Below are 20,807 nucleotides of genomic sequence, written 5' to 3'. Positions count from 1 at the left end.
AGGTTCTATCGATAGTCTTGTCTCATTCGTCCATTTCTTCCCTGCTGCTGTTACGACCCCTGTGATGACCTGACGACGGCTTACATTACCTGCGTAATTATTGGTGATCTACTTACTCACATGTACCCATACTCAGTACTCAAGAGCAGCCACCCCAATGTATCATGACTTTCCGCTACCTCTCAGGACTTCGTTTCCACTACTCCAGTATATCTAGCTTTCTTTTCCCCGTGCACTTCCCCTTCTGCCGACCTGGCGGGACAACTACATACGGGACCCGCGTTTGGTGAGAACTAAGCTTGTTCGTCCATGGCTGGTCCCTCGACTATACGGTGTCGTGTACCCACGCATCCCAATACGATGTATGCAATGCGATATAGGGCTCTATCGCTCTCAATATGCCTAAAATACCTTGGGCTCAAGATGACAAGGCGACTATCATACAACGCTATTGTTACACCAGGATGGGAGCCTTGGACAAGGCTTCCATATGCTGCGCCGTTCACAGCGTGAAACGGAAGTCAGGGTGTCGGTCTCCGATTGGTGCTCTAGTCTTGCCCGAGTCCCACAGTTCTTGATATTTCGTCAGGTTGTCCTGTCTCCGGCCCTCCGCTCGAGCTTTGTTCTCCCACAGGCAATACATCCTGCGATACAAGGATGCAATTAGAGCATTTGACAAGAATAGACGAGGTAGAGGCTTACACGTTGCAGAACATGGCAATCCACGCGACGCACACGAACCCCAGCGTGATACTGTGACCTTTGATGTACGTCGGAGCCTGTGTGGAGTCATACGCAAAGGTCGCGACGAAGCCACTGGAGGATCATCGGTGAGATTGCGAGGGTCGTGGGCGGGGATCGAAAGCGAAGACGTACCCGCAGTTGGACAGCGCCAGCTGCAATGCTACCGTGGTCGCCTTCTTGTAATGGCCAGCGTTGTTGTTTGGAAGAATTGACAGGATACAAGGTCCGCAGGGGTAGCTATACCGATTGGTGAGTTCCACTGCTGATGACATCCTCGTCGAGGTACGTACATCCCTGTTGCCATAAGGAAAACTGCCGCAGCATCAGCGCCAGCTCTTTATCCGGAAGAAGTGCGGCTCACCTGCGGCGTAACGTTGGGTGTTCGTCTGTCAATGCGGACTGAATTGAGTGGCTCTCCACAGCATATAGAAAGAACTCTATACCTTCGCGGCGATTGCAAGTATGTAGCCTTGAATAGGTGATTTCAGTGTCAGCCGTGAGCAAACTGAGAGGGTTAGATATCGCTGACCTGCCATCGAGATGGGGAGGAAAATGAGAATGAAGGGACCTCGCCATTTGAGCTTGTCGCTCAATATCGACACCACGACTGTCAAAACCACCGCCGGTACATAGGGAGGCACTTTTGCAGCGCGTCAGCAGGGAACGAGATGCTAGTAGTGATGATGCCTGCTGTCAAGGCACTTACCTGTGTGCAGTTGAGCCTGGCTTCCAGTATAGCCGAGCCCAGCTACAATCGTTGGGCTGCACGTGTGCAGGCGTCAGGTCATGTTCAAGGTAAGAGGATCGAAAGGGACTGACAGGAACAGTGAGAAAGAGTAGAGAGAGATAATGATGCCCATGTAGGAGAGTGCCGTCATCCAGAGTTGAGGTTCCTTGACACCTATGGGAGCTGACGTCAAGTGGCGGTCTCATGCGGTAGTGGGTGTGCGTACCTCGCAGCACTTCGCCCCATTCGAACCTTTCGTCTGCAGAGTTGACGATAACTTGCTCCACCGTTTGCACCTCCAACTTGACCTCATCGCCCTTCTCTGGGTCCGTATCACGGTTCGTGATGCGCTGAGATGGCTCAGAGAGTGGCGCGCTCGTGGTGACCCCGAAAGCCGTGCGGAGGCGGGCCACTTACCGTCAGTCAGATAGCCGTCGTTCAAACAGAGTTGGCGGGACTTACGAGCGAATTCTCGCTCTTCCTCCGTGAAGAACTTGGCGGACTGGATGTCCGCAGGCAAGAAGATAGAGGATGTCAGTGCAATGACAACCGTGGCAATGCCCTCCAGGATGAATATCCATCTCCAGCCCGCCAGTCCCCCGACGCCGTCCATCTTGATGATCGCAGTGGCGAGAAGGCCTGAAAAGTTGGTGAGACACATGCTGTGAAGAGTAGGGAGTTCACCGTGACGTACCACCGAAAGCACCGGAAAGCGAGGCAGATGCGTAGAAGATGCCAACGCTAAGTATCCAGCGGTCAGTACACGGGAGCACCTGTATTGCAGTCAGGGTCCGTACCGCTGCTGCAGCTCGTGTGGCTTGTACAAAGTGCTCAAGTATAACATCTATGTTACCACACCGGGTAAGCGCGGTTCCATAGAGATGAAGAGCCACTTACGATTCCAGGCAAGAGACCGCCTTCGCAGAACCCTAGGAAGAATCGGATCGCCAACAGACCGCTGAAGTTCTGAACAAGGCCGCTTAGCGTGGTGACCGTTCCCCAGATGGTCACGAGGAACGGCAGCCATCGACTGGGCTTGAACTTCTTGAGCACCAAGTTGGAAGCTACGGGATGATGAGATGTCGGCTATTCATGATGGTGAGCGGTACCCACGTAGTTCGACGAGGATATACGAGACATAGAAGACTATCGCACTGGTGAGAAGACAAGTTTAGAAGGCACAGACATGGACGTACTAGCAAGCGCGGTATTGAACTGCGTGCCGTGTAGATGTGTGTCCCTTTCCAATCCCGCTATCCTGTGAGGCTGTGAGCGATCGTCTGTACAGCGATTAACTCGGTGACATACCTGGCGTTTCCGATGTTTGTTCTGTCGATAAAGTTGGCTAGCCACAACTGGGAAAGTGGAGTCGGCAGATTGGCAAAGGCAATTGTGTGTTGAGCGCGTCACTTACGAAGGCCAACGGCGGCAAGACGTGCATGTCCAACTTCCATAGCACTCGCCGTGTCATCTTACGCTCAAGGATCTTCTCATCTTCCGTGGACATTGTAGACATCCTCGAAGGCGTTTCCAATCGCGGCCGAACGCTTTTAAGGGGACTTTGGGGTGGCGAACGGAGTGGGAACCGTTCACCTGTCACCTCTGCCGCACGCGCGTTATATGTACGGGCGACAAGGTGGATTGGCCTATCCATATCCGCCAGACCCACGTCAAGGGATTAGGCACGCATCCCAGGCCTATCTCGTCATCCCTAGCTAGAGGCACGGAGGAGGGGCGTCTTACGGTGGGTCACAAGTTCGGTGGCAAAATCTTGATCCCGGTGTTAGCCAACGTAAAGCTCATAGGTACGACGTTGTGCGCACCTATTTTAGGCCCCACCTGACCCCGACTGGGGTCGGATGTTCTGAACAGCAGATTGTGGTGATCTGCCCCGCGGCGTCGTCTTCTCGGGCGTTGCGTCTCGGCAGGCCAATAGTTTCCATCAAATTGTGAACGGTCATGCGCTGTTGCCTCGGGCACTTAAAAATGAGCGTCTAGAGATTGGTGGCGACCTAGCATGAACCCCTGTTCCAAACGTATATGTCAAGACTAGGAGATGTTCAATGACGGTGCGATATGTATGGCCAGGTGAGACGATTAGAACGCACTTGGCATGGCCCCCGAGCATTGGGTAACGGCAGGTCGGACGGTTCACCCGTGGCCGGTGCGATGAGATGTTCAAACACAACATCCAGTCCAGCGCCGATGAGATATCCCGTTCCGAGAGCGAGGATTCGCGTCTATATTGATAACGAAGGTCAGAAGAGAGGACAAGAAGCATATGCACGGTTAAGCGCCGTCCCAAGGCAGCATGACCCTATCTGGAATTCTCCTCGGGCTCCTCTTATTGAATGACATCTACACGACGCACGGATGCGGCAACATCGACGACAAAATGTATGGGCGAAGAGACATAGGTCATTCAAGAGAGAATACATTAGCGCCACCACTGAAGTCCGCGAGCTCCAGAAGCTCAAGAAGACCAAACAGTCTCGTCCACCAGGGGAACACGGCGGATACGGGGCTCCACGCGAACGTGGTGCTAATTTTGAGTACGTGTAACTTATGCAGTATGGCCTTCCCAGGTGTAGCTATCTTGGTCTTCGTATCCGTACTTTCGCGGACATGGCACACTGGCCAGAGGGACCTCTACTCTGAGCCCGGCCCATCGGGTCACGGTCGTAGTTAGGCCTTTTCGAGGGTTCCTCGTGAAGAAGCCTGAAGGAAGCAGGTGAGATCAAAGCACCCGGACCGTGCAAGCGGTGCTGAGTCCAAAAAGGACGCATAACAAGAACAAAGGTATACGATATGAATGCGGCGAGTTTAGTAGTACAACGAGAGCTCATAGAATAGGATAGTAAATGGTATCTGAGAGTCGGTTTGCGTACGAGGGTAGGAGTCCATGATGTTCCATTCATACTATACAATCAGTCCAAAAGATCGTGTGTGCGATGGTCCACAAGTGGCTGTCTGGGGATCTGAATCCGGACGGATGAGAGTGAGCGTGTGCGACGATTACAAGGTGCCCTTCCCGGAGGCAACCATCTCGGTCTCCACCTTCTCGATTTCGCGGACCTGGCCCACCAGCTCCAGTAGCCCGACTTCTCGTAACGGGCCACTCCAGCCTTCCGGGAGCTTCTCACGCCCAAGCCAGTCCTCCAGGACCGCCTTCGGAACGACAAGCTCATGGCCCTCTGCGGGGGTACTGGATGAACGCTCGGAGCTGGGGATCCCGAACACCTGGTGGATGAGGTCGAGCTCGCCCTTGGACACGAAGGACTGCGTAGAGTTCAGCGGACGCGAGGCTGCCTGTCGTGTGAGCTGCGCCCTGCACAGGTCCCTGCGGGTGAGAACATCCGTAGTGGACGTCTCCAACAGATGACGCAGCAAGACAGGATCTACCGCAGTCGGTGCGTAGACCTCTCCCGGTGCGGTGTCCGCGTGAACGAGGGAGCCGTCGTGTTCGACTGCGTTGTGTTTCGCAAGCTCGTGGAGGTCGACCACCATACCGAGTCCTTTCCAGTGTCCGCACTTCGCCACACCTCCTAGAGCAAGGATCGAGGCGAACGGCAAAGAAATGCCGTATATATGGCGGATCGCAGAGACGAGCTGCGTCACGGTGATGTTGCGCCCGTCGCGGGGCCTATGGTTGTGGTTTAGTGAAAAATGACGTCAATATTCACGGGGAAGGACTCACAAGTAGCCGTGGTTGGCTAGAGCGTTGAGAGCTGGGCAAGGAGAACGGCTATCACCAGGAGTCGCCGGGATGTAGGAATGGCTGTCGTCGTTGATAGTCATGATTGGTCGTAAGAGGGAAGTTGTGGGAGGGAGAGTAATGGGATGATGTAGGTTGACCTTGGCGACAGCGGAACTTATATCCTGTTAAGAAACGCTCAGACCTGTCGCTGCGGTATTAATAATTTCGAGTAAGTCCGCAACGCCTTCTGAGCGTCTATTGCGCCCCAGCATGCTGACGCGGTACGCCCACATAGGGCTCTTCGGAGGTCTCGCCGCGTAACCCACAGGCAGTGCAGCTTCAATGGCTTGTGGCCTAATGCGAGAAACGCAGCACGTCACGAAACGTCCACCTGCTGAGTCATCGCTTAGGATTTCACACGTCTTTCGGGTGCCACAAGGGGCGAATGAATTACTCCATGGTACAATAGAAAACAAAGCATCCCGCACTGTAACATCACTTGTGTGGTACATGAACGGAGAGCGTTGGCGCTGATAGCTGCGCCAGATAATCCTTGAATCACAAAACAGTCAGCCTTGTGTCTGGTCGCGAGGGCACATCGGTACAAACGCACCCTCAGCCACTGCTCTCGTTGCTCCGGGATGTGATCAAATACCAAGTAGCGCTTGTCATTCTACTCACGGATACGTCAACCATGCCAGATGCGAATGCGATGTGGAGCACAACCCACCTTCAAGACCTTGATGATCTCTTTCAGGTCCACGCTCTTCGCGAGTGCCTTCATGTCAACCTGTTCCTCCTCGGCGTCATCGCCTATATCATCGTTCTTGATGCTCTCATCAACGCCCTTGCCGCCAATCTTGCCCAGGCGCCCCCAGAACTCCACGAAGGAGTTTTCGTTGAGCATCTGGTCGAACGCAAGTCGGGCTTCGTGAGCGCGCTCGCGCTGCCACTTGTCGTACTCCCGTTCAAGCTGATCGACGTCGAAGCCGAGTTTAGTCACCGGAAGGGACGAGAGCAGTGACGCCACAGGCAGGGCTGTGAAAGGTGTGTTCAAGGCCGGTGCATGCGAGGCAAACGGTGCATGCAGATTCGTCAAGTGCTTGGTGCGCAGTGCATTGACGTGCGAATGGAAGAGATGCAACTGCTGGTTGGGCGGGAGCGGCGAGTTGGTGTACCTAGGATCCCTCTCGAGTTGAGGCAATACAGAGTCCCAAGTCACCTGCAACGAGCAACGTCGGGAAAACAGCCATCAGCGATCTGTCCATCCCGACACAGCCAGCATACCTGTGGGTCCCGGATCGCATCGGTAAGCATCGTCCTGCATATGAAGAACACAGCTACAGTGAGTGGCGCCAAGCAACGGATCAACAGGGATAGAACCAAATGGCGCACCTGAACTCGAGCTCGCCCTCCTCCTTGGTGAGACCAAGCTTGGAACGGTCGATCTCCGCTTCAAGCTTGCTTCGCTCCGCTCGGACCTTCTCCTCCCGCTCCTTGACCGCACGCTCCTTGCGTTCTTTACGCCGGCGCTCACGCTCTGCTTCATCTTCCTCAGGCGTCGGGCCAGACTGTGGCTGCGACGTGGCATCTGTCGGCTTTGACCCTGCAGGATCAGATGCGCCTGCCTTGATGTATGTGTTGAAGAGCTCTTCTCGTAGAGACGAAGACCCAACCGCGTCGTATCGAGGGTCCGACACCAGGTGTTTCTTGATCTGTAGACCAGACGGAGTCAGCGCCATTGGCTTGGACGTACACCGCCGGCGACACGCACTTCCTTCCACACTGCTCCCGATTTTGCCAATCCACTCTCCTTGAGCAGTGCAAAGAAGTCTGCCTCCGCCTTCTGCGCCGCAGCGCGTTTCTCTAGCGCAGCAGCACCATCAGCAAAGCACGAGAGTACGCTGAAAGGTACCGGCTTACTTTCGCCAAGCTCTTTCAGGTAGTCGCGGAAACGCTTCTCCCTGTCCTTGTCATCGCGACCCCAGCCGTAAAACCGGCGGTCCTTCTTCCACTGCCTCCGCCACTCGGTCCAGCTAGTCCGCGTACTCTTCACCTCGTCCCTGAGCAAGCGATCGAACTCTGCCTTGGGGTCCAGGGTTTCCTTCTCCACTTTAACCTTGGACTGCCGCAATTCGCGTGCGCGGTCGCGGCAGTACTCATCGAACGCTTCGCGACGCGCTGAGACTGATGGAAGGAGAACATATCGAGGGTCGGAAACAAATAGCGGGAGCGACATGTCCCAAGGATGGAGAGGGTTAATGTTCTTCTCGCGTAAGAGGGTCTGAACAATAACAACGGCACGTTCAGCACCGCAGAACGCATTCGACATGAGACATGTCCACACGCACCTTGAACAGAGCCTTGGCTTCGTCAATTGACAGGTCGACCCGTTCCGGCATGTTCAGCTGTGTTGACCCCTTCTGCTTCTCCGCCTCTTTGAGCTGTCTCGCCTCTTCTTCCTGTCGCTTCCTCTCTTCCTCGCGCTTCCGCTCCTCTTCCTCAGCCTCCGCCGCGAGCTGCGCAGCCGCCTCTCTCTGCCACTCCTCCTCTTCACTATCCTCGTCCTCGTCCTCTTCGTCCTCCTCTTCCTCATCCTCCACTTTCGCCCTCTTCGTGACTACAACCTCATCCACAGGAACCGGTCCCTCCGCCTTCCTCTTCGCCGCCACCATCTCCTGCACCTCCGACTGTATCCTCTCGACCTCCTTCATCCGCGCTTCCTCCGCCTTCCTCGCCTCCTCAGCCTTCTTCAGCGCCTCCTCGCGCTCCAGCTGCTCGACCGCATCCTTAATCTCCTCGGGCAAGGTCCACACGCTACGCTTCTCGCCCGTATGCGTGTAGAACGTGTTCCCTTCGGTGGTGATGACGCGCAGCCACGGCGTCCCAGGTATGGGTGTCTTCACGGCCGGCTTCTCCTTCTTAGGTTTCTTCTGCGCTGGAGCGGCTGGGACAGCAGCCTGAGGAAGAATGGGGAACGCCGGCAAGGGTCGCACGTACGTTGACTCTTGTGTCTGCGCGTTGAAGTAGTACGGCTGGCCCCCCGGACCTGCGCGGACGTTTGCATGAGCATCCTGAGTACATGGCATTTGCATTTGTCTGGTGCATCTAATACATACCAGTGTGTTCTGTCCATCCTGGTGGAAGCGGAGGTGGTACTGTGAAGACTGGTGGTGGAATGGCGGCCATTGAGAACAGTGCGGTCAGTGGTTGATCAAGGTCAAGGACGGAGTGATTGGAGGCGCCCATTCTGGCGCTACCGGGGTATACTGTAGGTACTTTCCTGGCTCTCTCTCGACCTGTTCAGTTCTGACAAACCGCACGGTGGGCCTTGTTCTATGTTACCGCGAGACCCATTGATTCCAATAAGTTACTATGTACTTCCAAATTTTGATACATCATGCACATATTCCACCCAACAAGCTCAAAGCTCATCATGACGCTTTTGCTCGACGGGCACATCCTTCACAACGTTGCCGAACTCGTCGATCTCCTCGACCTCCCACGACACCTTCCCGTGCCCGCTCGAAATGAACTCGTCGACGTCGGGCAAGTCGGCGTCCGCGGGAAGCTCGGGATCGACTGGTGGCGCGGGCTTGACAGTCGTGTCCGTTGGGGCGGTCTCCGAGACACCGAGCGAACGCCGGAGAATGCGGTCCACGCGCATGAAGAACCTGTCATGGCCATCCTCGTCAGCGCCCGAGAAACACAAAGACAGGTAGACAAGCACTCACTCGTTCGAATCCGTGACAGCAAAGCCAGAGCGGACGAGCGCACCGTCGACGAGGACGGTGGCGACCTCGCGGAGCTCGTCTTCGGCCTCGATGTCACGCTCCTCTTCCTCGACGGGGAGCTGCTCGATGCGGTGGAGGAGGCCCTCGATGAGCGGCGAGCGCGGGTTGATCTCGAGCACCTTCTGCTTCTTGGCGAAGTCCCACATGTGCTTGTGGTTCACCTGCGCGTGCGAGGAGCTGATGAGCTTCTCGAGGTTGGCGGTGTACCCGTGCTCGTCGGCGACGATCGCGCATGAGCTAGCGACAAGGCGGTTCGAGATGATGACTGAACATCAGCGCATGTGTTAGCAGGAGAGCCGTAGTAAGGGAAAGGAGTGGTCGTACCATCACGAGCAGCACCCTTCTCGCGGACCTCCTTGCGGAGCCATTCAATGAGAGGCTTGTACTTCTCAGTCAGAGCTTCCTGTTCAGCCTTCTCCTCCTCGGCGGTCATCTCTATTGCACCATAGTTAGGATCATCCATGGTGCAGAAGCTTCGTATGCGTACCTTCGTCACCGAACTTCAGGCCGGCCTTAGCGACGTCCTGGAAGCCAATCTTCCTGCATACTTGTCAGCAAATCAAGCAGGACGAAGTGTCCGCAGATACTCACTTCCAGCGGCGGACGTTGGTGATAAACACCTCGTCCAGTGGGTCACCCAAGAGCAAAACCTCGTACCCACGCGCATGGAGCTTTTCAATAAAGACGCTCTTGGACAGCTCCTCGGCCGACTTGCCCATATCCGCGAGGTAGAAGATCTGGTTCTGTCCCTGCTTCTTGTTCTCAAGGTATTCGTCGAGCGACGTGCTGTTGCGCTGGTTCGTCGCGAAGCGCACGAGCTGCACGAGCTTCTCGCGGTTCTTGAGGTCCTCGACTGCGCCGAGCTTGAACACGTTTCCGTACGTCTCCTGGATCTTGGCCCACTTCTCCGGGTCATCTTCCATGATACGGTTGAGCAGCTGGAGGAGACGCTTGAGAATGATGCCGCGGAGCTGTTTGAGGAAAGCGTTGGACTGGAGGGTCTCGCGCGAGACATTGAGAGGGAGGTCCTCCGCGTCGACGACGACCTTGACCCAGTTGGCCCACTTCGGGAGCGCGTCCTCCCCAAGGTCGGAGGTGATAAATACACGCTTCACCATCAGACGAATGTCCTTGGTCACGCTCTGAAGCGGGTTCTGCCAGTAGCTGTCATCACTGTATGTGACGCGTGAGATATGACAACGTGGAGAGTAGAACGGAGTGCTCACAGTTGCGAGGGGATGTAGATCAAAGCGCGGAAGGAAACACCGGAGCCAGAGTCGCCAGAGAAGTGGTACCATGCCAAAGGCTTGTTGAAGTCTTTGTACGTCGCCTGGTAGAAGTTCTCATACTCCTCGTCCGTGACAGTCTTAGGATCACTGGAGCGAAATGCTTCAGCAAATATATACTACTACTCTTATTTGACGACTCACCGCATCCAGAGAGGGGGCTGGGAGTTCATCTGAACCCATTCCTCGCGAGTAACCGGCACCAGCTCAGGCTCCTTGCGCTTCTCCTCCTTCGGCTCGACCTCCTCAGTAACATCTTCGACGACAACTTCGTCTTCGTCGATGTCTTCCTTAGGGGTCTCCGTGGTCTCCGGCTTCTCCTCCTCGGCGACAGGCTCCTCCTCAGGCACTTCCTTTGGTACCATCTCAACTCGGTGAGTGAGGAGGTAGATGGGGAAGGCCGTCGAGAACGAAGAGTGCTTATTACTACGTTCAACATTCCATGAGTGCTCTGGGATATAAGGCAGTGTGGATCATGCTTACACCAGATCCTTGATTGTCTTCTCTTCGAGGTACTCGCCAGCATCTCCCTTAAGGAAGAGGGTGATCTCGGTACCACGGCCGAGGGTGTTACCGCGAGGATCCGTGAAGATGTCGAACGAGTTCTCATCCGCGCCAGAGCTGAAGACATACTGCTTCGGGTCCGGGTTCTTCGAGGACTTGGCCGCCAGAGAGGCGACCTGCACGCGGTCCGCAACGAGGAAACTACTGTAGAAGCCAAGACCGAAAGCGCCAATGAGGTTGCCGTTGCCCGAGGTGTCGCTCTCTGCCCTTGAGAGGAACTCGGACGTGCCGGACTTAGCGAGGGTACCAAGGTTGTTCGTAAGTTCATCCGCAGTCATGCCAATGCCCGTGTCTTGGCGCATATACTGAGCGTGAAGCTAACTAACGCTGCGGAGATGTGCTCACCAGTTATAATGATACGTCCCGAGCCATCCTCGTCCCTGGTAGCCTGAATAGTAATGTTCATTTGCTCTGCACCAGTGAGAACGTCGGGCTCGGTGAGAGAGGTGAGCCGCAGCTTCTCGAGAGCATCGTTGGCGTTAGAGATGAGTTCGCGGAGGAAGACATCTCTGCAACTACGTCAGACCGCTGCATGTTTGCCAAGATGACAGAGAACGGACCTGTGCGAGTAGAGGCTGTTGATGACGATCTTGCGCAGGCGAGCAACATCACTCTACACGCAGAGTCAGTCTTCTTCACGCTCGGCTCAAGGCAGCATGCACAACGGACCTGATACGCGTGTTTCTCCTTGCCGTCCTGGGCGAAGACGGAAAGTGTGCAGACACCGAGCGTCAGAAGAGTACGGAACAGCCGCATGGCTGGAGAGAGAGGAGGTCGTCAACGACAGCGAGGAGAGGTAGCTGCGCTGGATGTCGGAGAGCAAGAGGGTAGTGGTTGCTGCCCAGGTCCACGTCGCTGGGTATAAGTATGGCAGTCGGCGCAACCGCGGCCTACGCTGGCGAGCGAAGTACTGACGTGTCATGATCGAGATCAGAAGTTGCACAGCGCGAAACGCGATCACGGGATGCGATGCACGCGCCCGTGACTCGGACTCCGTACCTTCTCCTCTGCGGAGGCTTTTCGACAGCATGGGAGGCTCAGACACCTTCGAGTCTTTGTATCTCTCCTCAATGACATGGTAGCTCGCCGTGGAAGCTACTGGATGGCTGCTCCAGACTCCTCTGTCCAATTTCTCTGGCAGTGCAACCTCAAACAGGCTGATTGATGGCCGGTCTACCTCGGACGGCAGCTTGACATAGAGCACCACTGGTAATCCAGGTGCTAATTCTGTGAGTGTACTATGGTCGCCGATGGTCCGTGGTCTAGCAGAGGAGCTGTCGCACATAAGTAGGTCAACCCAATCAAACCAGAGCAGATTCACGACACCGGCTGGAAGTCGTCCTGAGTTCACTAGCTCTCCTCTTAGATTTGCATTCCTTCAAATACGGATTTGCTCACGTTGGCTCGTCGTGGACTTCAGTAGTTCACTTGCTCAGAATGCCGATGCTCGTGGAAGAGGGAGGATGCAGGGCGCTTCGCAACAAACGCCCGTTCCTGATCAAGTCCACGTGGGATTACCATATCGGATCGCAACGTAGAATGGAAAGCGGGCTCGAGGCTTGACTTGACCGTTACTTACGACGACCGACACTTATACCCTCTCTTCCTCCCGCTTCCGCTCCTTTGCATACCATCTCTCCCGACGCAGATTGTTCATAAACGAAGGAATAGGCCACAAATGCCTGCAGCACCGTTCTCCCGTCTCGCCCTCGCCGCCGCTCTGATTGGTGAGTTACAAGTCCTCCGGCGACCTACCCCCGCTCATCCATCCGTAGAGTACGACAATGACCAGGATGACCCATCGCGTCCTCCAAAGTCTGCTCAAGAGAGTGCTATCTTCCTCCCGTTCCGAAACATACCCATACGACCCGAGCGGAAGAGTGCCGACTATCTCGGGGTGTCCCTTCCCAGCGAGACCGGTGACAGTGCGCCTGGTCCTGCGACTCGCGACTCTGGAGCTTTTGACCGCAAATCTCGTGCCTCCATTGATGCGCTACGCAACCCGTTTGGCAGGGACTCAACATACGATGGCGGATACGAAGATGAGGAAGAGGAGGATTCCGACCTCGAGGTAGACCTGGCGTCATGGGGTCTCGATGCTCTCGTACCAAAGGAGAAGGAGAAGGAGAAAGGGAAGGAAAAGGAGAAGCGCAAGAGGAACAAGTCCGAAGTCCTACCCAACCCCCACGATGCGTTAGGTCGCGGTCGACCGCCTCATGTGCGCACGATGAGTGGGAATATGCTCAACGGCCTTGGAGAAGGCGGTGTGTTCCTCGACTCTCAGCCCTCAGTGAACACGCTAGGGCCGCGCAGACACTCCATCGGTGATCCTCTCGATGCACCTACGGCATATGACCGCGACCCCATCCTCCCGCCCCGGGCTCGCAGCCCCTCGGCACATGCTCTAATTGACAACATTGCCCTATCTGGTCCCTTGCACTCCGTCCCATTCCCATCGAGTGAGACTGTCCGGTCGCCCACACCTGGCGCCGACCGACGACGAACCTTCAGTCTGGGTTCCCGCGGGATGCTAAACGATGAACTCCGCGCGACGTCGCCCGACCGAGCATCTCGGGTCGATCATGGGCGCACTTATTCCAGCGGATCCATGGGTCGGATGCTGGACGGGCCCCCTCCCGACGAAGACAATCCGTTCGCACTCCGTCCACCTTCCCCTAGCCGCATGTCGCGCTTCGACCCGAAGGCGCAGCGGGCGCGTACGCTCTCGCACGGCACCCTTGCGACGCAGATGATGCTGGACGACGAGCCCGGTCCCCACCCGGAACCTATGTCACGACCGTCCATGGGCGAGCGAAGATATTCCCGCATGGATCTTATGCGTCCGAAAGTCCTCATCATGCCCAGCCCCCTCCAGAACGCTCCTACCACTGCCCCGAAACAACCGCTTCGGGCTACCGATGGGTTTGAGTTGTCTACCGACGGGCGACCTCTCCCGCCTGGTGCGAAGGCTGCACGGCGTGCGTCTACGACGCTGTCTATGCTGGAGCCAGGCGGTTTGGCTGCACCGATTGCTTCGAATTCGTTCACGCCGAACCCACGGGCTAGCCTTACACTCTCCCAACTGACATTCCGCAACAACCTTCTCGTGGATGGACAGCGCGACGTCGCGTATGCGGATATTGAAGGCCACCTAAAGCGAGCGACGGAGGATGGCCAGCAAATCGAACCAGATCCAGAGCCGGAACCAGAACCTCAGCCGGAGATGCCGATCGTGCAAGTGGACGAGCCCACTGGCCCGAAACGTCCGGCAGGCAAACTTTTCGGGCGTAGTCTCATTGATGACCTGGAAGCACGAAAGGCGGAAATGCGTGGAAAGCAACGGTAATGAGCTGTCTGTCGTCAAGTCACGTCCCGACATTGACTCACTTCTCCTCAGGGTGTTCCGCGGCGATGATCGTCCGTCGATGATGGCGCGCACGCAGCCGATACGCTCCAGCACTCTGATCGATCCCGACGAGCTCAAGCGGCCCGCCTCACAACATATGAACTCGTTCAACTCAGCGCCAAACTTGACTCGTCGCAACTCTGCGAACGCGAAGCCACTCCTCGACTTCGAGGACGAGATACCTGGCGCACCACGCCAGAGCCTCCATCCGGGCGGAGGTGCTCATGGCGCGAGCCCTGGCGCCGCAACCCGCTCCGTCTTCGGCGTCGACACGCTCTGGGAGCGCGAACTCGCGAAGCTCAAGGTCATCGAGGAGCAAGAGCGCCAAGCCGAGGAGGAACGCAAGAAGCGTGAAGCCGCCGAGGAAGCAGCCAAGGCTAAGAAGAAGGGCAAGAAGAAGAAAGGAAAGGGCAAGGAGACGGAAGAGGAGCGACCCATATCTGCTGGTGCGATCCCCGACGACTCACCCCCTCCAGTCCTCCCTGCGATCCCCAAGACCATCGTTAAGCGCGCTCCTCCTCCGCCCGGTGACGACGACGAAGAGTCCGACGAAGACAGCGACTCAAGCGACGCTCCAGTCCCTGCGCGATCACAGGCCTCGGGCTGGCACTCAGACGAGGAAGAGGGTCCCCGGCGCACCACTGGCACCGGGCCACGATACCCAAACACCAGTGGCGGGCCTCCTCGTCTCCCGCAGATCGCAGGTGCGCGGGACGACGACGAGAGCAGCGAGGAGGACGTGCCCCTCGTCGCTACGATCGGACGGGCTGCACAACGACAGGCGTCGCGCGTCGGCGGCGACGACAGCTCTGACGAAGACCAGCCGCTCTCGGTCGTCCTCGACAAGACTAAGCACAAACTCCCGTCGCTGCGCGGTGGGGGAAGCAGCCTCTCTCCTCAGTCTCCCCCACGCGCGAAAGACGACGACGATGACGACGACAAGCCTCTCGGCCTGCGCGTGTCGCACTTTGGCTCGACGCTCAACCCGTCGAGCGCTGGGGGGGACGAAGACGAGGACGACAAGCCTCTCGGCCTGTACCCCGAGGCGCTGCGCAAGTCGCAGTTCTACATGGCCCAGCAGGCCCAGCAGCAGCAGCAGCAGATGCTCGCGCAGGCTCAGATGGCGCAGGCGCAGATGCAGATGGCGGCAGCACAGCAGTCGATGATCTTCGGGGCGCCGTCGATGATGAGCTCGGGCTTCTTTGGCCCGCCGATGGCGCCCCCGATGATGGTGTACCCGCAGCTGCCGCCGACGCCGCCCCCGATGCAGGACGCGGCCAAGTTTGGGCGCGTCGATAAGTGGCGCCACGACGTCGCAGTTGAGGGCGAGCGGTCATAGTGCATGTGGGGTATTCGTGTATAGTGCATGGTTCTTCCTTCGACCTTCTCCCCAGTTCTGATTTTTGGCGGACTTCAATCTCTGTTTTGTGGGTGGTTTCTCGTTCATCCGTTTCACTTCACCCTTCACATCCATCATTTTCCGGAACTGCTTTCCCCGGCTTTCGATGTTCCGTAGCGTACTCACCGGTAATACATACCAGGCTTCCCGCACATGCTCTCTCATCCGCAACACATATGGACATTCGGCTTCACTTCTAGCATCTTATCTCTGCACCTCAGCGTCATACGTAGCACACTCGATATCATACTTTGCAGCAGCAGAATACAGTAACATTGTAGAATGTCCGATGTGGCGATTAACTATGGGTGAAACTACAAGAACAAGCGTGATGGAAAGGATTGCTCCAGGGATTCGGGACAACGGTATGCGTAGCGGTATCTCGGGAAATCAGTTGAAAAGCAATGCGACACCGGACTGCATGACTTGGAAAACCGGGGATTGAGGTAATAAAGGGGGGAAGAGGGGAGAGTATAATTGCATGGAGGGTGAAGGGAGGATGAATGGAGGATGAATGGATGATGAAAGGGAGAATTGGAGCCTTCCCAAGGGAGAGGAAGGTAGACGGGGTGTGTTGTATATAACACGGAACACGGGAAGGGTGCAACTACACGAGCGAGGGGGGAGGGGGGGGAGAACCAATATGGGCGGGAGCATAAGGCATAAATAACACCAGTCCATGTGGAGTCGAGCGCACAACACACAATATACACGGCAGCGACGCGGCAACTCTCAGCTTCCCTCCTCCTCTGGTGGGTTGGGATTGAGCAGGTACAGCCGCCGTCTGGGCACGGTCACGATCGACACGTCGCGCCGACTGAGCTCCTCCTCAATCCGGCGCTGCCGCGTCTCCTCGTCCTCATCATCATCGTCGTCGACATCGGGCGACATGTGCCCGTGTGACGTCGCGTAGTCGTGGTCGATCCCGTTCGCACGGTACGGTGGCTGGTGGTGCTGGTACGGTCCCCGCCCGTCAGACGGGAAAGGTACGGCAACGGACTCGTTCATCGACAACGGCCGCGAGCCCGCGGGGGAGCCTGCACGTGGAACGGGCGAGAAGGCAGGTTCGGTCCGTAAGCGGCTGAAGATGACGGAGAGGATCGATTCTCGAGGGTGGCCGAACCATGCGAGGACGAAGAGGACGGCATAGAAGACGACTGTCCACGCGAGGAAGACTCCGAATGCAGCCTTCGGAGCGCGTTGCCAAAGGGCAACAAGGGACAGCACGGTGAGCGCGAGGAGGAATGCGTGGAAGAGAAGATGGACCAAGCCTTCGAAGGGCGCGGGGAGGACGGGGTGGTCAGGCGGCCCATGGCTCATCATGAGGCCGTTCGTGCTGGTGATTTCCATCGGGGTCGTGCCAGGTGTCCAGGGCTCTCTTCGGTCAACTGGGCTGACACCTCCACCCTACCAGACGATCACACTAGTTAGCATCTACAAACAGCACCGCATGATCCAGGAATGACGCACCGCGCCGTTCGTGTTTAGCCGCGGGTCGAGCCAGCTCATGTCGCTTAGATTGCGGGGCGTGTGGGTGGGCCTGGGGTCGGAGAATGCGGCAAGGCTGTTTCCACTTGCGCGACGCTGCCGGATCGGCCTGTTCACGACTTCGAAGGATCGCTGTGAGGGTGTCTGGCCCTGCTCATCTGTCGCCGCAGTCTCGTTTGATCGTCGACCGGTAATACCAGCCCAAGTGCCTATTCCAGCCCATGACCTCACCCTCCGCTTGCCCCCACTCCTCTGCGACGCCACGGGCTCTGAGCGCGCCGACGGACTACCAGCACGCTCGTTCATGCTCGACTTCTCTGCCGTCGACTCCGCATGAAGTCTGCTCTCAGTCTCCGGCTCCTTCGGCTCCGGTCTCCTCAAGCACAACGCGATGAGCTGGAGAAGAGGGACGAGAACGTAAAGCCCTGCGAACAGAGCAACTCCGGCTTGGGCATGGGAAGTCTTCAGATGAAGTGAAGATGCTGATCGTCTAGCCAGCGACGAAGCTGACGAGGTCGTGATGGAAGTGAAGGAAGTCGCAAAGCCGACGACGCCGAGCGCATATGCTGCGACGCCGACGATGATGCCTAGGTACATGAGAGCTAGGTTGCGATCGGACAACTGAGAGGAGATGATGGAAGGGGCGGAAAGACGATAGAGAGCTACAGCAGGGAAGAAAAGAGCAACAGAGACGGCCGCCAGGGACTTGTGTATGGCCGACGTGTTGTAAGGGAACGTAACCGAGGGTGATGATGATGCTTGCCCTGTGGAAGACCCCGATCCTGAACTCTCGGTGGATGAGCCGGAAGTAGAGGTAGGTGTTCCGGAACTGGTGGACGATTTGCTAAGCGCAGCAGCACACTGAGTCATGTATTCAACAGTGACACCTGCTCCGTTTGCACTGACACCGCTTGCCAGCGTACCGCTCCCAAATCCGGACCACGTCTGGTTGGTTTTGGTCAGTGTAGCGTTGTAAGCCCTCAACAACCAGACGTCCGAGAGGTAGTTGCCAGCCGCATCACGGCCGCCGAATATGATCGTGTCCGACGCGGCGATAGAAGTGTCGCCTACCAGGGGCTTCGACCATGAGAGGGCCGCAGCACCTTGTCGGGGTACAGGATACTTGGGCTTCCCGTTCGACCCGGGGTCGCCTGAAGGTAGGACTCGGGCCCACGCGCCTGGATTTAGGGTTATGATCAGTTCTTCTCTGCGTCGTGCATGCCAACGAACCTGTTCCAATATCAAGAACATCCTATTGAATGAACACGTCAGCATGCATCCTTCTCAAAGTTGATGGGGGGAGGAAGACTCACAACTTCTCCGCGCGCAGATCCGCCACCATCATTCCATAAGGTGCTGTTGAAGGTCCCGAACAGTACAAATGCTTGCGAACTAAAGCTAGAGGAGGCACCGTTCATATTGGGCACGACGGCAGGGTCGATACGAGGAGCAAGGCAAGGCTGCGGGGTCACGATATTACCCGATGCTGTATCGATGACTTGGGCATCTTGCACGGCGCAAGAAGAATCCAATATGGACTGCTGTGAAGCAGCAGACTTGCACCCTCCAACAGCAACGACCTGGTGTCCCACCATCGTGCCGCCTACGCTGACCCTTCCAGGAATGGTACTGTCGACGTTCACACGGCTCCAACTGCCTGTGACCGAGTTGGGGAGGTTGGATGAGAGCGTTCCACCCACACTGAGTTGCCATATCTCCGATAGAGGGTAGAGGTTCTTCCCATCGTATCCACCGGCCATATAGATGGTGTTATTTAGGACGGTGCCTTGAGAGTCGCTTGTCCGCGGATCGATACCGCCCACGCCGCCCCAACGAGCGGAAGGGCCACCTGGTGACAATCCGACCTGCGCCCAGAATTTGCTGGTGTAGTCATATTCCTTGAAGTGTGTGAGGGTGCAGCGCGTCGAGACATTGGTGAGATAGGACGTACCCAGACGTCAGCCACAGCACTGTCGCTTGAACTCTCTCCATCAATCACCACATGACCATGACGGCTTTTATGGTTGAGTTTGAAGCAACGCACAACGAGGGGGGACAGAACTTACTAGCTCGCCGCCGAATCATCGCCACCTATCATCGCCGTTCTGACTGAAGGCGTCTGGTCGAGGCCGGTCGGAGGGGTCGGAGTGGACCACTGGAGCCCGCTCAAGTCAAGACTTCAGACAATCCATCCTCAGCATACGCGTCAAGCACGAGCAAGAACAAACAGACGCACGTATAGGTTGCTTTGGCCGGGAAACCTTGCTGAGACTCGCCTCCGAATATTAGAAGAATCCTGTTCGTATCGTCGTAACCAATAGTTGCGTCCTTCAAGGGCGGCGCGGCAGAACCCCCAAGGAGGTCGGTCAGCTCAATCCACTGGAGTGGCGGGACAGGCATGCTGGTTGAGATTGTCTGTGCGCGAACGGTGGGAAGACATGAGAGAAAAGGAACGAGGAGACCGAGAAGGACATGGCGAGCGTGTCGTGAGGGACCGAGAGACATTTTGGCGGGAAAGCGGGGGCTGGAGAGCCCTTTGCTCACGGCGAGCAGGGAGGGAGAGGAGAAGGCCAGCGAATCGATGTGGACGTTCGCCAGAAGACGCGGTGTCCGCCATTCGAGTGCCCGCCCCGGCTTCCCTCCCGCGTTCCCGTCCAAAGGCGCCCAGCCACGCCTGCCCCGGGCGGCTCGTCTCTTGTCTCATCTCTCTCCTGCCTTCACTTCCACAGCCTTAGCCGTGATATCGCCGTCTCGTCGTCCTCGACATCTGCCAGTGATAATCATCCTTGCTTGCTGCCGTCGCCACGGTCCCCGCTGTCGAATAACACGCCTCCCGCTTGGCACACGTCGTTTCCGTCACATATCGGAGAACATATGCCGCCCTCAATCTGGCCTCATTGCTAAGTATTCTAGACGGTACGGGCTGGCCCCTTTCATATCTTCAGACGGCTCCAGCAGCGCCGCGCTTTCAATGCAGTCTGGCCGCTATGACGCCTCGCAAGAGGATTGGATCGCCAGATACCAGGTGGTCGTGACCACTGGTCATGCAGCAGGTCGTTATTGCGTCCATATGCAAGACGGTTCCACATGGCACGCTTGTGCGCCTCGAAACGCCTCGCCCCCAGTCTACCGCGACCTGCATGTATACTGACAGAGCGGATCTTCGACCTGCCAGGATCCCGTGAGTGGAAACCCCAACGTTTCGCCGGGACGGCAGCTTTGTGCGCTTCAAGTTCGTTACAGACGGATGCGCGATTGTCTTCACATTCCGCAGTCAACGAACTCGGAGGTAGGGATTCTCTAGGATTCTCTAGGATTCTCTTCACAATCCGCAGCTAACAACCCGCATGGTGTATTCTCAGGCTTGTTCGGTGGTGAATCAAAATAGCGCACTTATCTGATGAGGACACCTTCTGGCTGAGTACAAGGCGCGAGCGGTCGAGCTGCGAAGTCGCAATGCCGTTCTCTATGCGCTGTGTCTAAGATTCTAGTAAGACTGAACTAGCTAGAAATGCGTCATACATCACAGTCCGACTGAGCCGAGAAGGTCGGAGCGGTGGTAGCCGGATTCTATCCGATCGCGGCCAGCCACACCGATCAGGCCCGCCTCACTGACCTTGCCTGAGCCTCCGCAGACCCTGATCGCATGCTGGAGGTTGTTGAAAGAGCCCTCAGCTCGGACTCTGGACAACACATACGAGT

At 56.8% G+C, this 20,807-nt stretch overlaps 6 protein-coding genes across 6 annotated transcripts; 1 reads left to right on the top strand and 5 right to left on the bottom strand.

Annotated features, from left to right (window-relative positions):
• Positions 1 to 245: 245 nt before the first annotated feature.
• Positions 246 to 3,241, bottom strand: L226DRAFT_132909 (MFS general substrate transporter). The gene is made up of 19 exons (XM_067672274.1): positions 3,215 to 3,241; positions 2,886 to 3,117; positions 2,780 to 2,826; positions 2,668 to 2,729; positions 2,585 to 2,617; positions 2,369 to 2,535; positions 2,269 to 2,315; positions 2,166 to 2,212; positions 1,934 to 2,110; positions 1,698 to 1,883; positions 1,564 to 1,645; positions 1,451 to 1,506; positions 1,274 to 1,384; positions 1,188 to 1,213; positions 1,106 to 1,130; positions 1,035 to 1,056; positions 877 to 981; positions 703 to 816; positions 246 to 644 (listed from the first exon to the last, which is right to left on the bottom strand). Exons 2-19 carry the CDS (start codon positions 2,985 to 2,987, stop codon positions 503 to 505), a joined length of 1,551 nt encoding a protein of 516 aa, XP_067541825.1. The 5' UTR covers positions 2,988 to 3,117; positions 3,215 to 3,241; the 3' UTR covers positions 246 to 502.
• A 1,245-nt stretch (positions 3,242 to 4,486) lies between these two features.
• On the bottom strand, positions 4,487 to 5,269 carry L226DRAFT_453385 (Cloroperoxidase; the record flags this gene model as incomplete). The annotated part of the gene is made up of 2 exons (XM_067675120.1): positions 4,487 to 5,114; positions 5,169 to 5,269. The coding sequence occupies 2 exons, from the start codon at positions 5,267 to 5,269 to the stop codon at positions 4,487 to 4,489; spliced, it is 729 nt and encodes a 242-aa protein (XP_067541824.1).
• Positions 5,270 to 5,594: 325 nt separating this feature from the next.
• L226DRAFT_477674 (uncharacterized protein) lies at positions 5,595 to 8,387 on the bottom strand. The gene is made up of 9 exons (XM_067676764.1): positions 8,288 to 8,387; positions 7,520 to 8,217; positions 7,092 to 7,452; positions 6,943 to 7,034; positions 6,564 to 6,883; positions 6,456 to 6,489; positions 5,899 to 6,390; positions 5,782 to 5,841; positions 5,595 to 5,720 (listed from the first exon to the last, which is right to left on the bottom strand). Exons 1-9 carry the CDS (start codon positions 8,355 to 8,357, stop codon positions 5,664 to 5,666), a joined length of 2,184 nt encoding a protein of 727 aa, XP_067541823.1. The 5' UTR covers positions 8,358 to 8,387; the 3' UTR covers positions 5,595 to 5,663.
• A 101-nt stretch (positions 8,388 to 8,488) lies between these two features.
• Positions 8,489 to 11,698, bottom strand: L226DRAFT_499395 (heat shock protein Hsp90). The gene is made up of 11 exons (XM_067677718.1): positions 11,482 to 11,698; positions 11,373 to 11,425; positions 11,158 to 11,321; positions 10,732 to 11,104; positions 10,393 to 10,674; positions 10,189 to 10,338; positions 9,554 to 10,135; positions 9,450 to 9,502; positions 9,287 to 9,397; positions 8,903 to 9,227; positions 8,489 to 8,842 (listed from the first exon to the last, which is right to left on the bottom strand). Exons 1-11 carry the CDS (start codon positions 11,566 to 11,568, stop codon positions 8,593 to 8,595), a joined length of 2,430 nt encoding a protein of 809 aa, XP_067541822.1. The 5' UTR covers positions 11,569 to 11,698; the 3' UTR covers positions 8,489 to 8,592.
• Positions 11,699 to 12,490: 792 nt separating this feature from the next.
• On the top strand, positions 12,491 to 15,557 carry L226DRAFT_452396 (uncharacterized protein; the record flags this gene model as incomplete). Its single annotated transcript, XM_067675060.1, has 3 exons — positions 12,491 to 12,539; positions 12,588 to 14,154; positions 14,210 to 15,557. The coding sequence occupies 3 exons, from the start codon at positions 12,491 to 12,493 to the stop codon at positions 15,555 to 15,557; spliced, it is 2,964 nt and encodes a 987-aa protein (XP_067541821.1).
• A 792-nt stretch (positions 15,558 to 16,349) lies between these two features.
• Positions 16,350 to 19,706, bottom strand: L226DRAFT_499391 (uncharacterized protein; the record flags this gene model as incomplete). Its single annotated transcript, XM_067677717.1, has 8 exons — positions 19,342 to 19,706; positions 19,172 to 19,282; positions 19,057 to 19,120; positions 18,419 to 19,003; positions 18,336 to 18,357; positions 17,088 to 18,283; positions 16,668 to 17,024; positions 16,350 to 16,616 (listed from the first exon to the last, which is right to left on the bottom strand). The coding sequence occupies exons 1-8, from the start codon at positions 19,608 to 19,610 to the stop codon at positions 16,350 to 16,352; spliced, it is 2,871 nt and encodes a 956-aa protein (XP_067541820.1). The 5' UTR covers positions 19,611 to 19,706.
• Between the last annotated feature and the right edge of the window lie 1,101 nt (positions 19,707 to 20,807).

Source organism: Lentinus tigrinus, assembly GCF_003813185.1.
Source record: "Lentinus tigrinus ALCF2SS1-7 unplaced genomic scaffold L226scaffold_2, whole genome shotgun sequence".
NCBI classification, from domain to species: Eukaryota; Fungi; Basidiomycota; class Agaricomycetes; order Polyporales; family Polyporaceae; genus Lentinus; species Lentinus tigrinus.
This window is presented reverse-complemented; position numbering and strand designations above follow the sequence as displayed.

Coding starts and splice junctions, on each gene's coding strand:
- L226DRAFT_132909 (XM_067672274.1), bottom strand. CDS start 2,987: ATGTCTACAATGTCCACGGAAGATGAGAAGATCCTTGAGCGTAAGATG. Junction 2,316..2,368: donor GCGGTCTCTTGCCTGGAATC/GTAAGTGGCTCT, acceptor GTGGTAACATAG/ATGTTATACTTGAGCACTTT. Junction 645..702: donor ATTGCCATGTTCTGCAACGT/GTAAGCCTCTAC, acceptor CTTGTATCGCAG/GATGTATTGCCTGTGGGAGA.
- L226DRAFT_477674 (XM_067676764.1), bottom strand. CDS start 8,357: ATGGCCGCCATTCCACCACCAGTCTTCACAGTACCACCTCCGCTTCCA. Junction 8,218..8,287: donor AGGATGGACAGAACACACTG/GTATGTATTAGA, acceptor ACGTCCGCGCAG/GTCCGGGGGGCCAGCCGTAC. Junction 6,884..6,942: donor CGGGAGCAGTGTGGAAGGAA/GTGCGTGTCGCC, acceptor TCTGGTCTACAG/ATCAAGAAACACCTGGTGTC.
- L226DRAFT_499395 (XM_067677718.1), bottom strand. CDS start 11,568: ATGCGGCTGTTCCGTACTCTTCTGACGCTCGGTGTCTGCACACTTTCC. Junction 11,105..11,157: donor GGGACGTATCATTATAACTG/GTGAGCACATCT, acceptor ATATGCGCCAAG/ACACGGGCATTGGCATGACT. Junction 9,398..9,449: donor CCTGAAGTTCGGTGACGAAG/GTACGCATACGA, acceptor ATGGTGCAATAG/AGATGACCGCCGAGGAGGAG.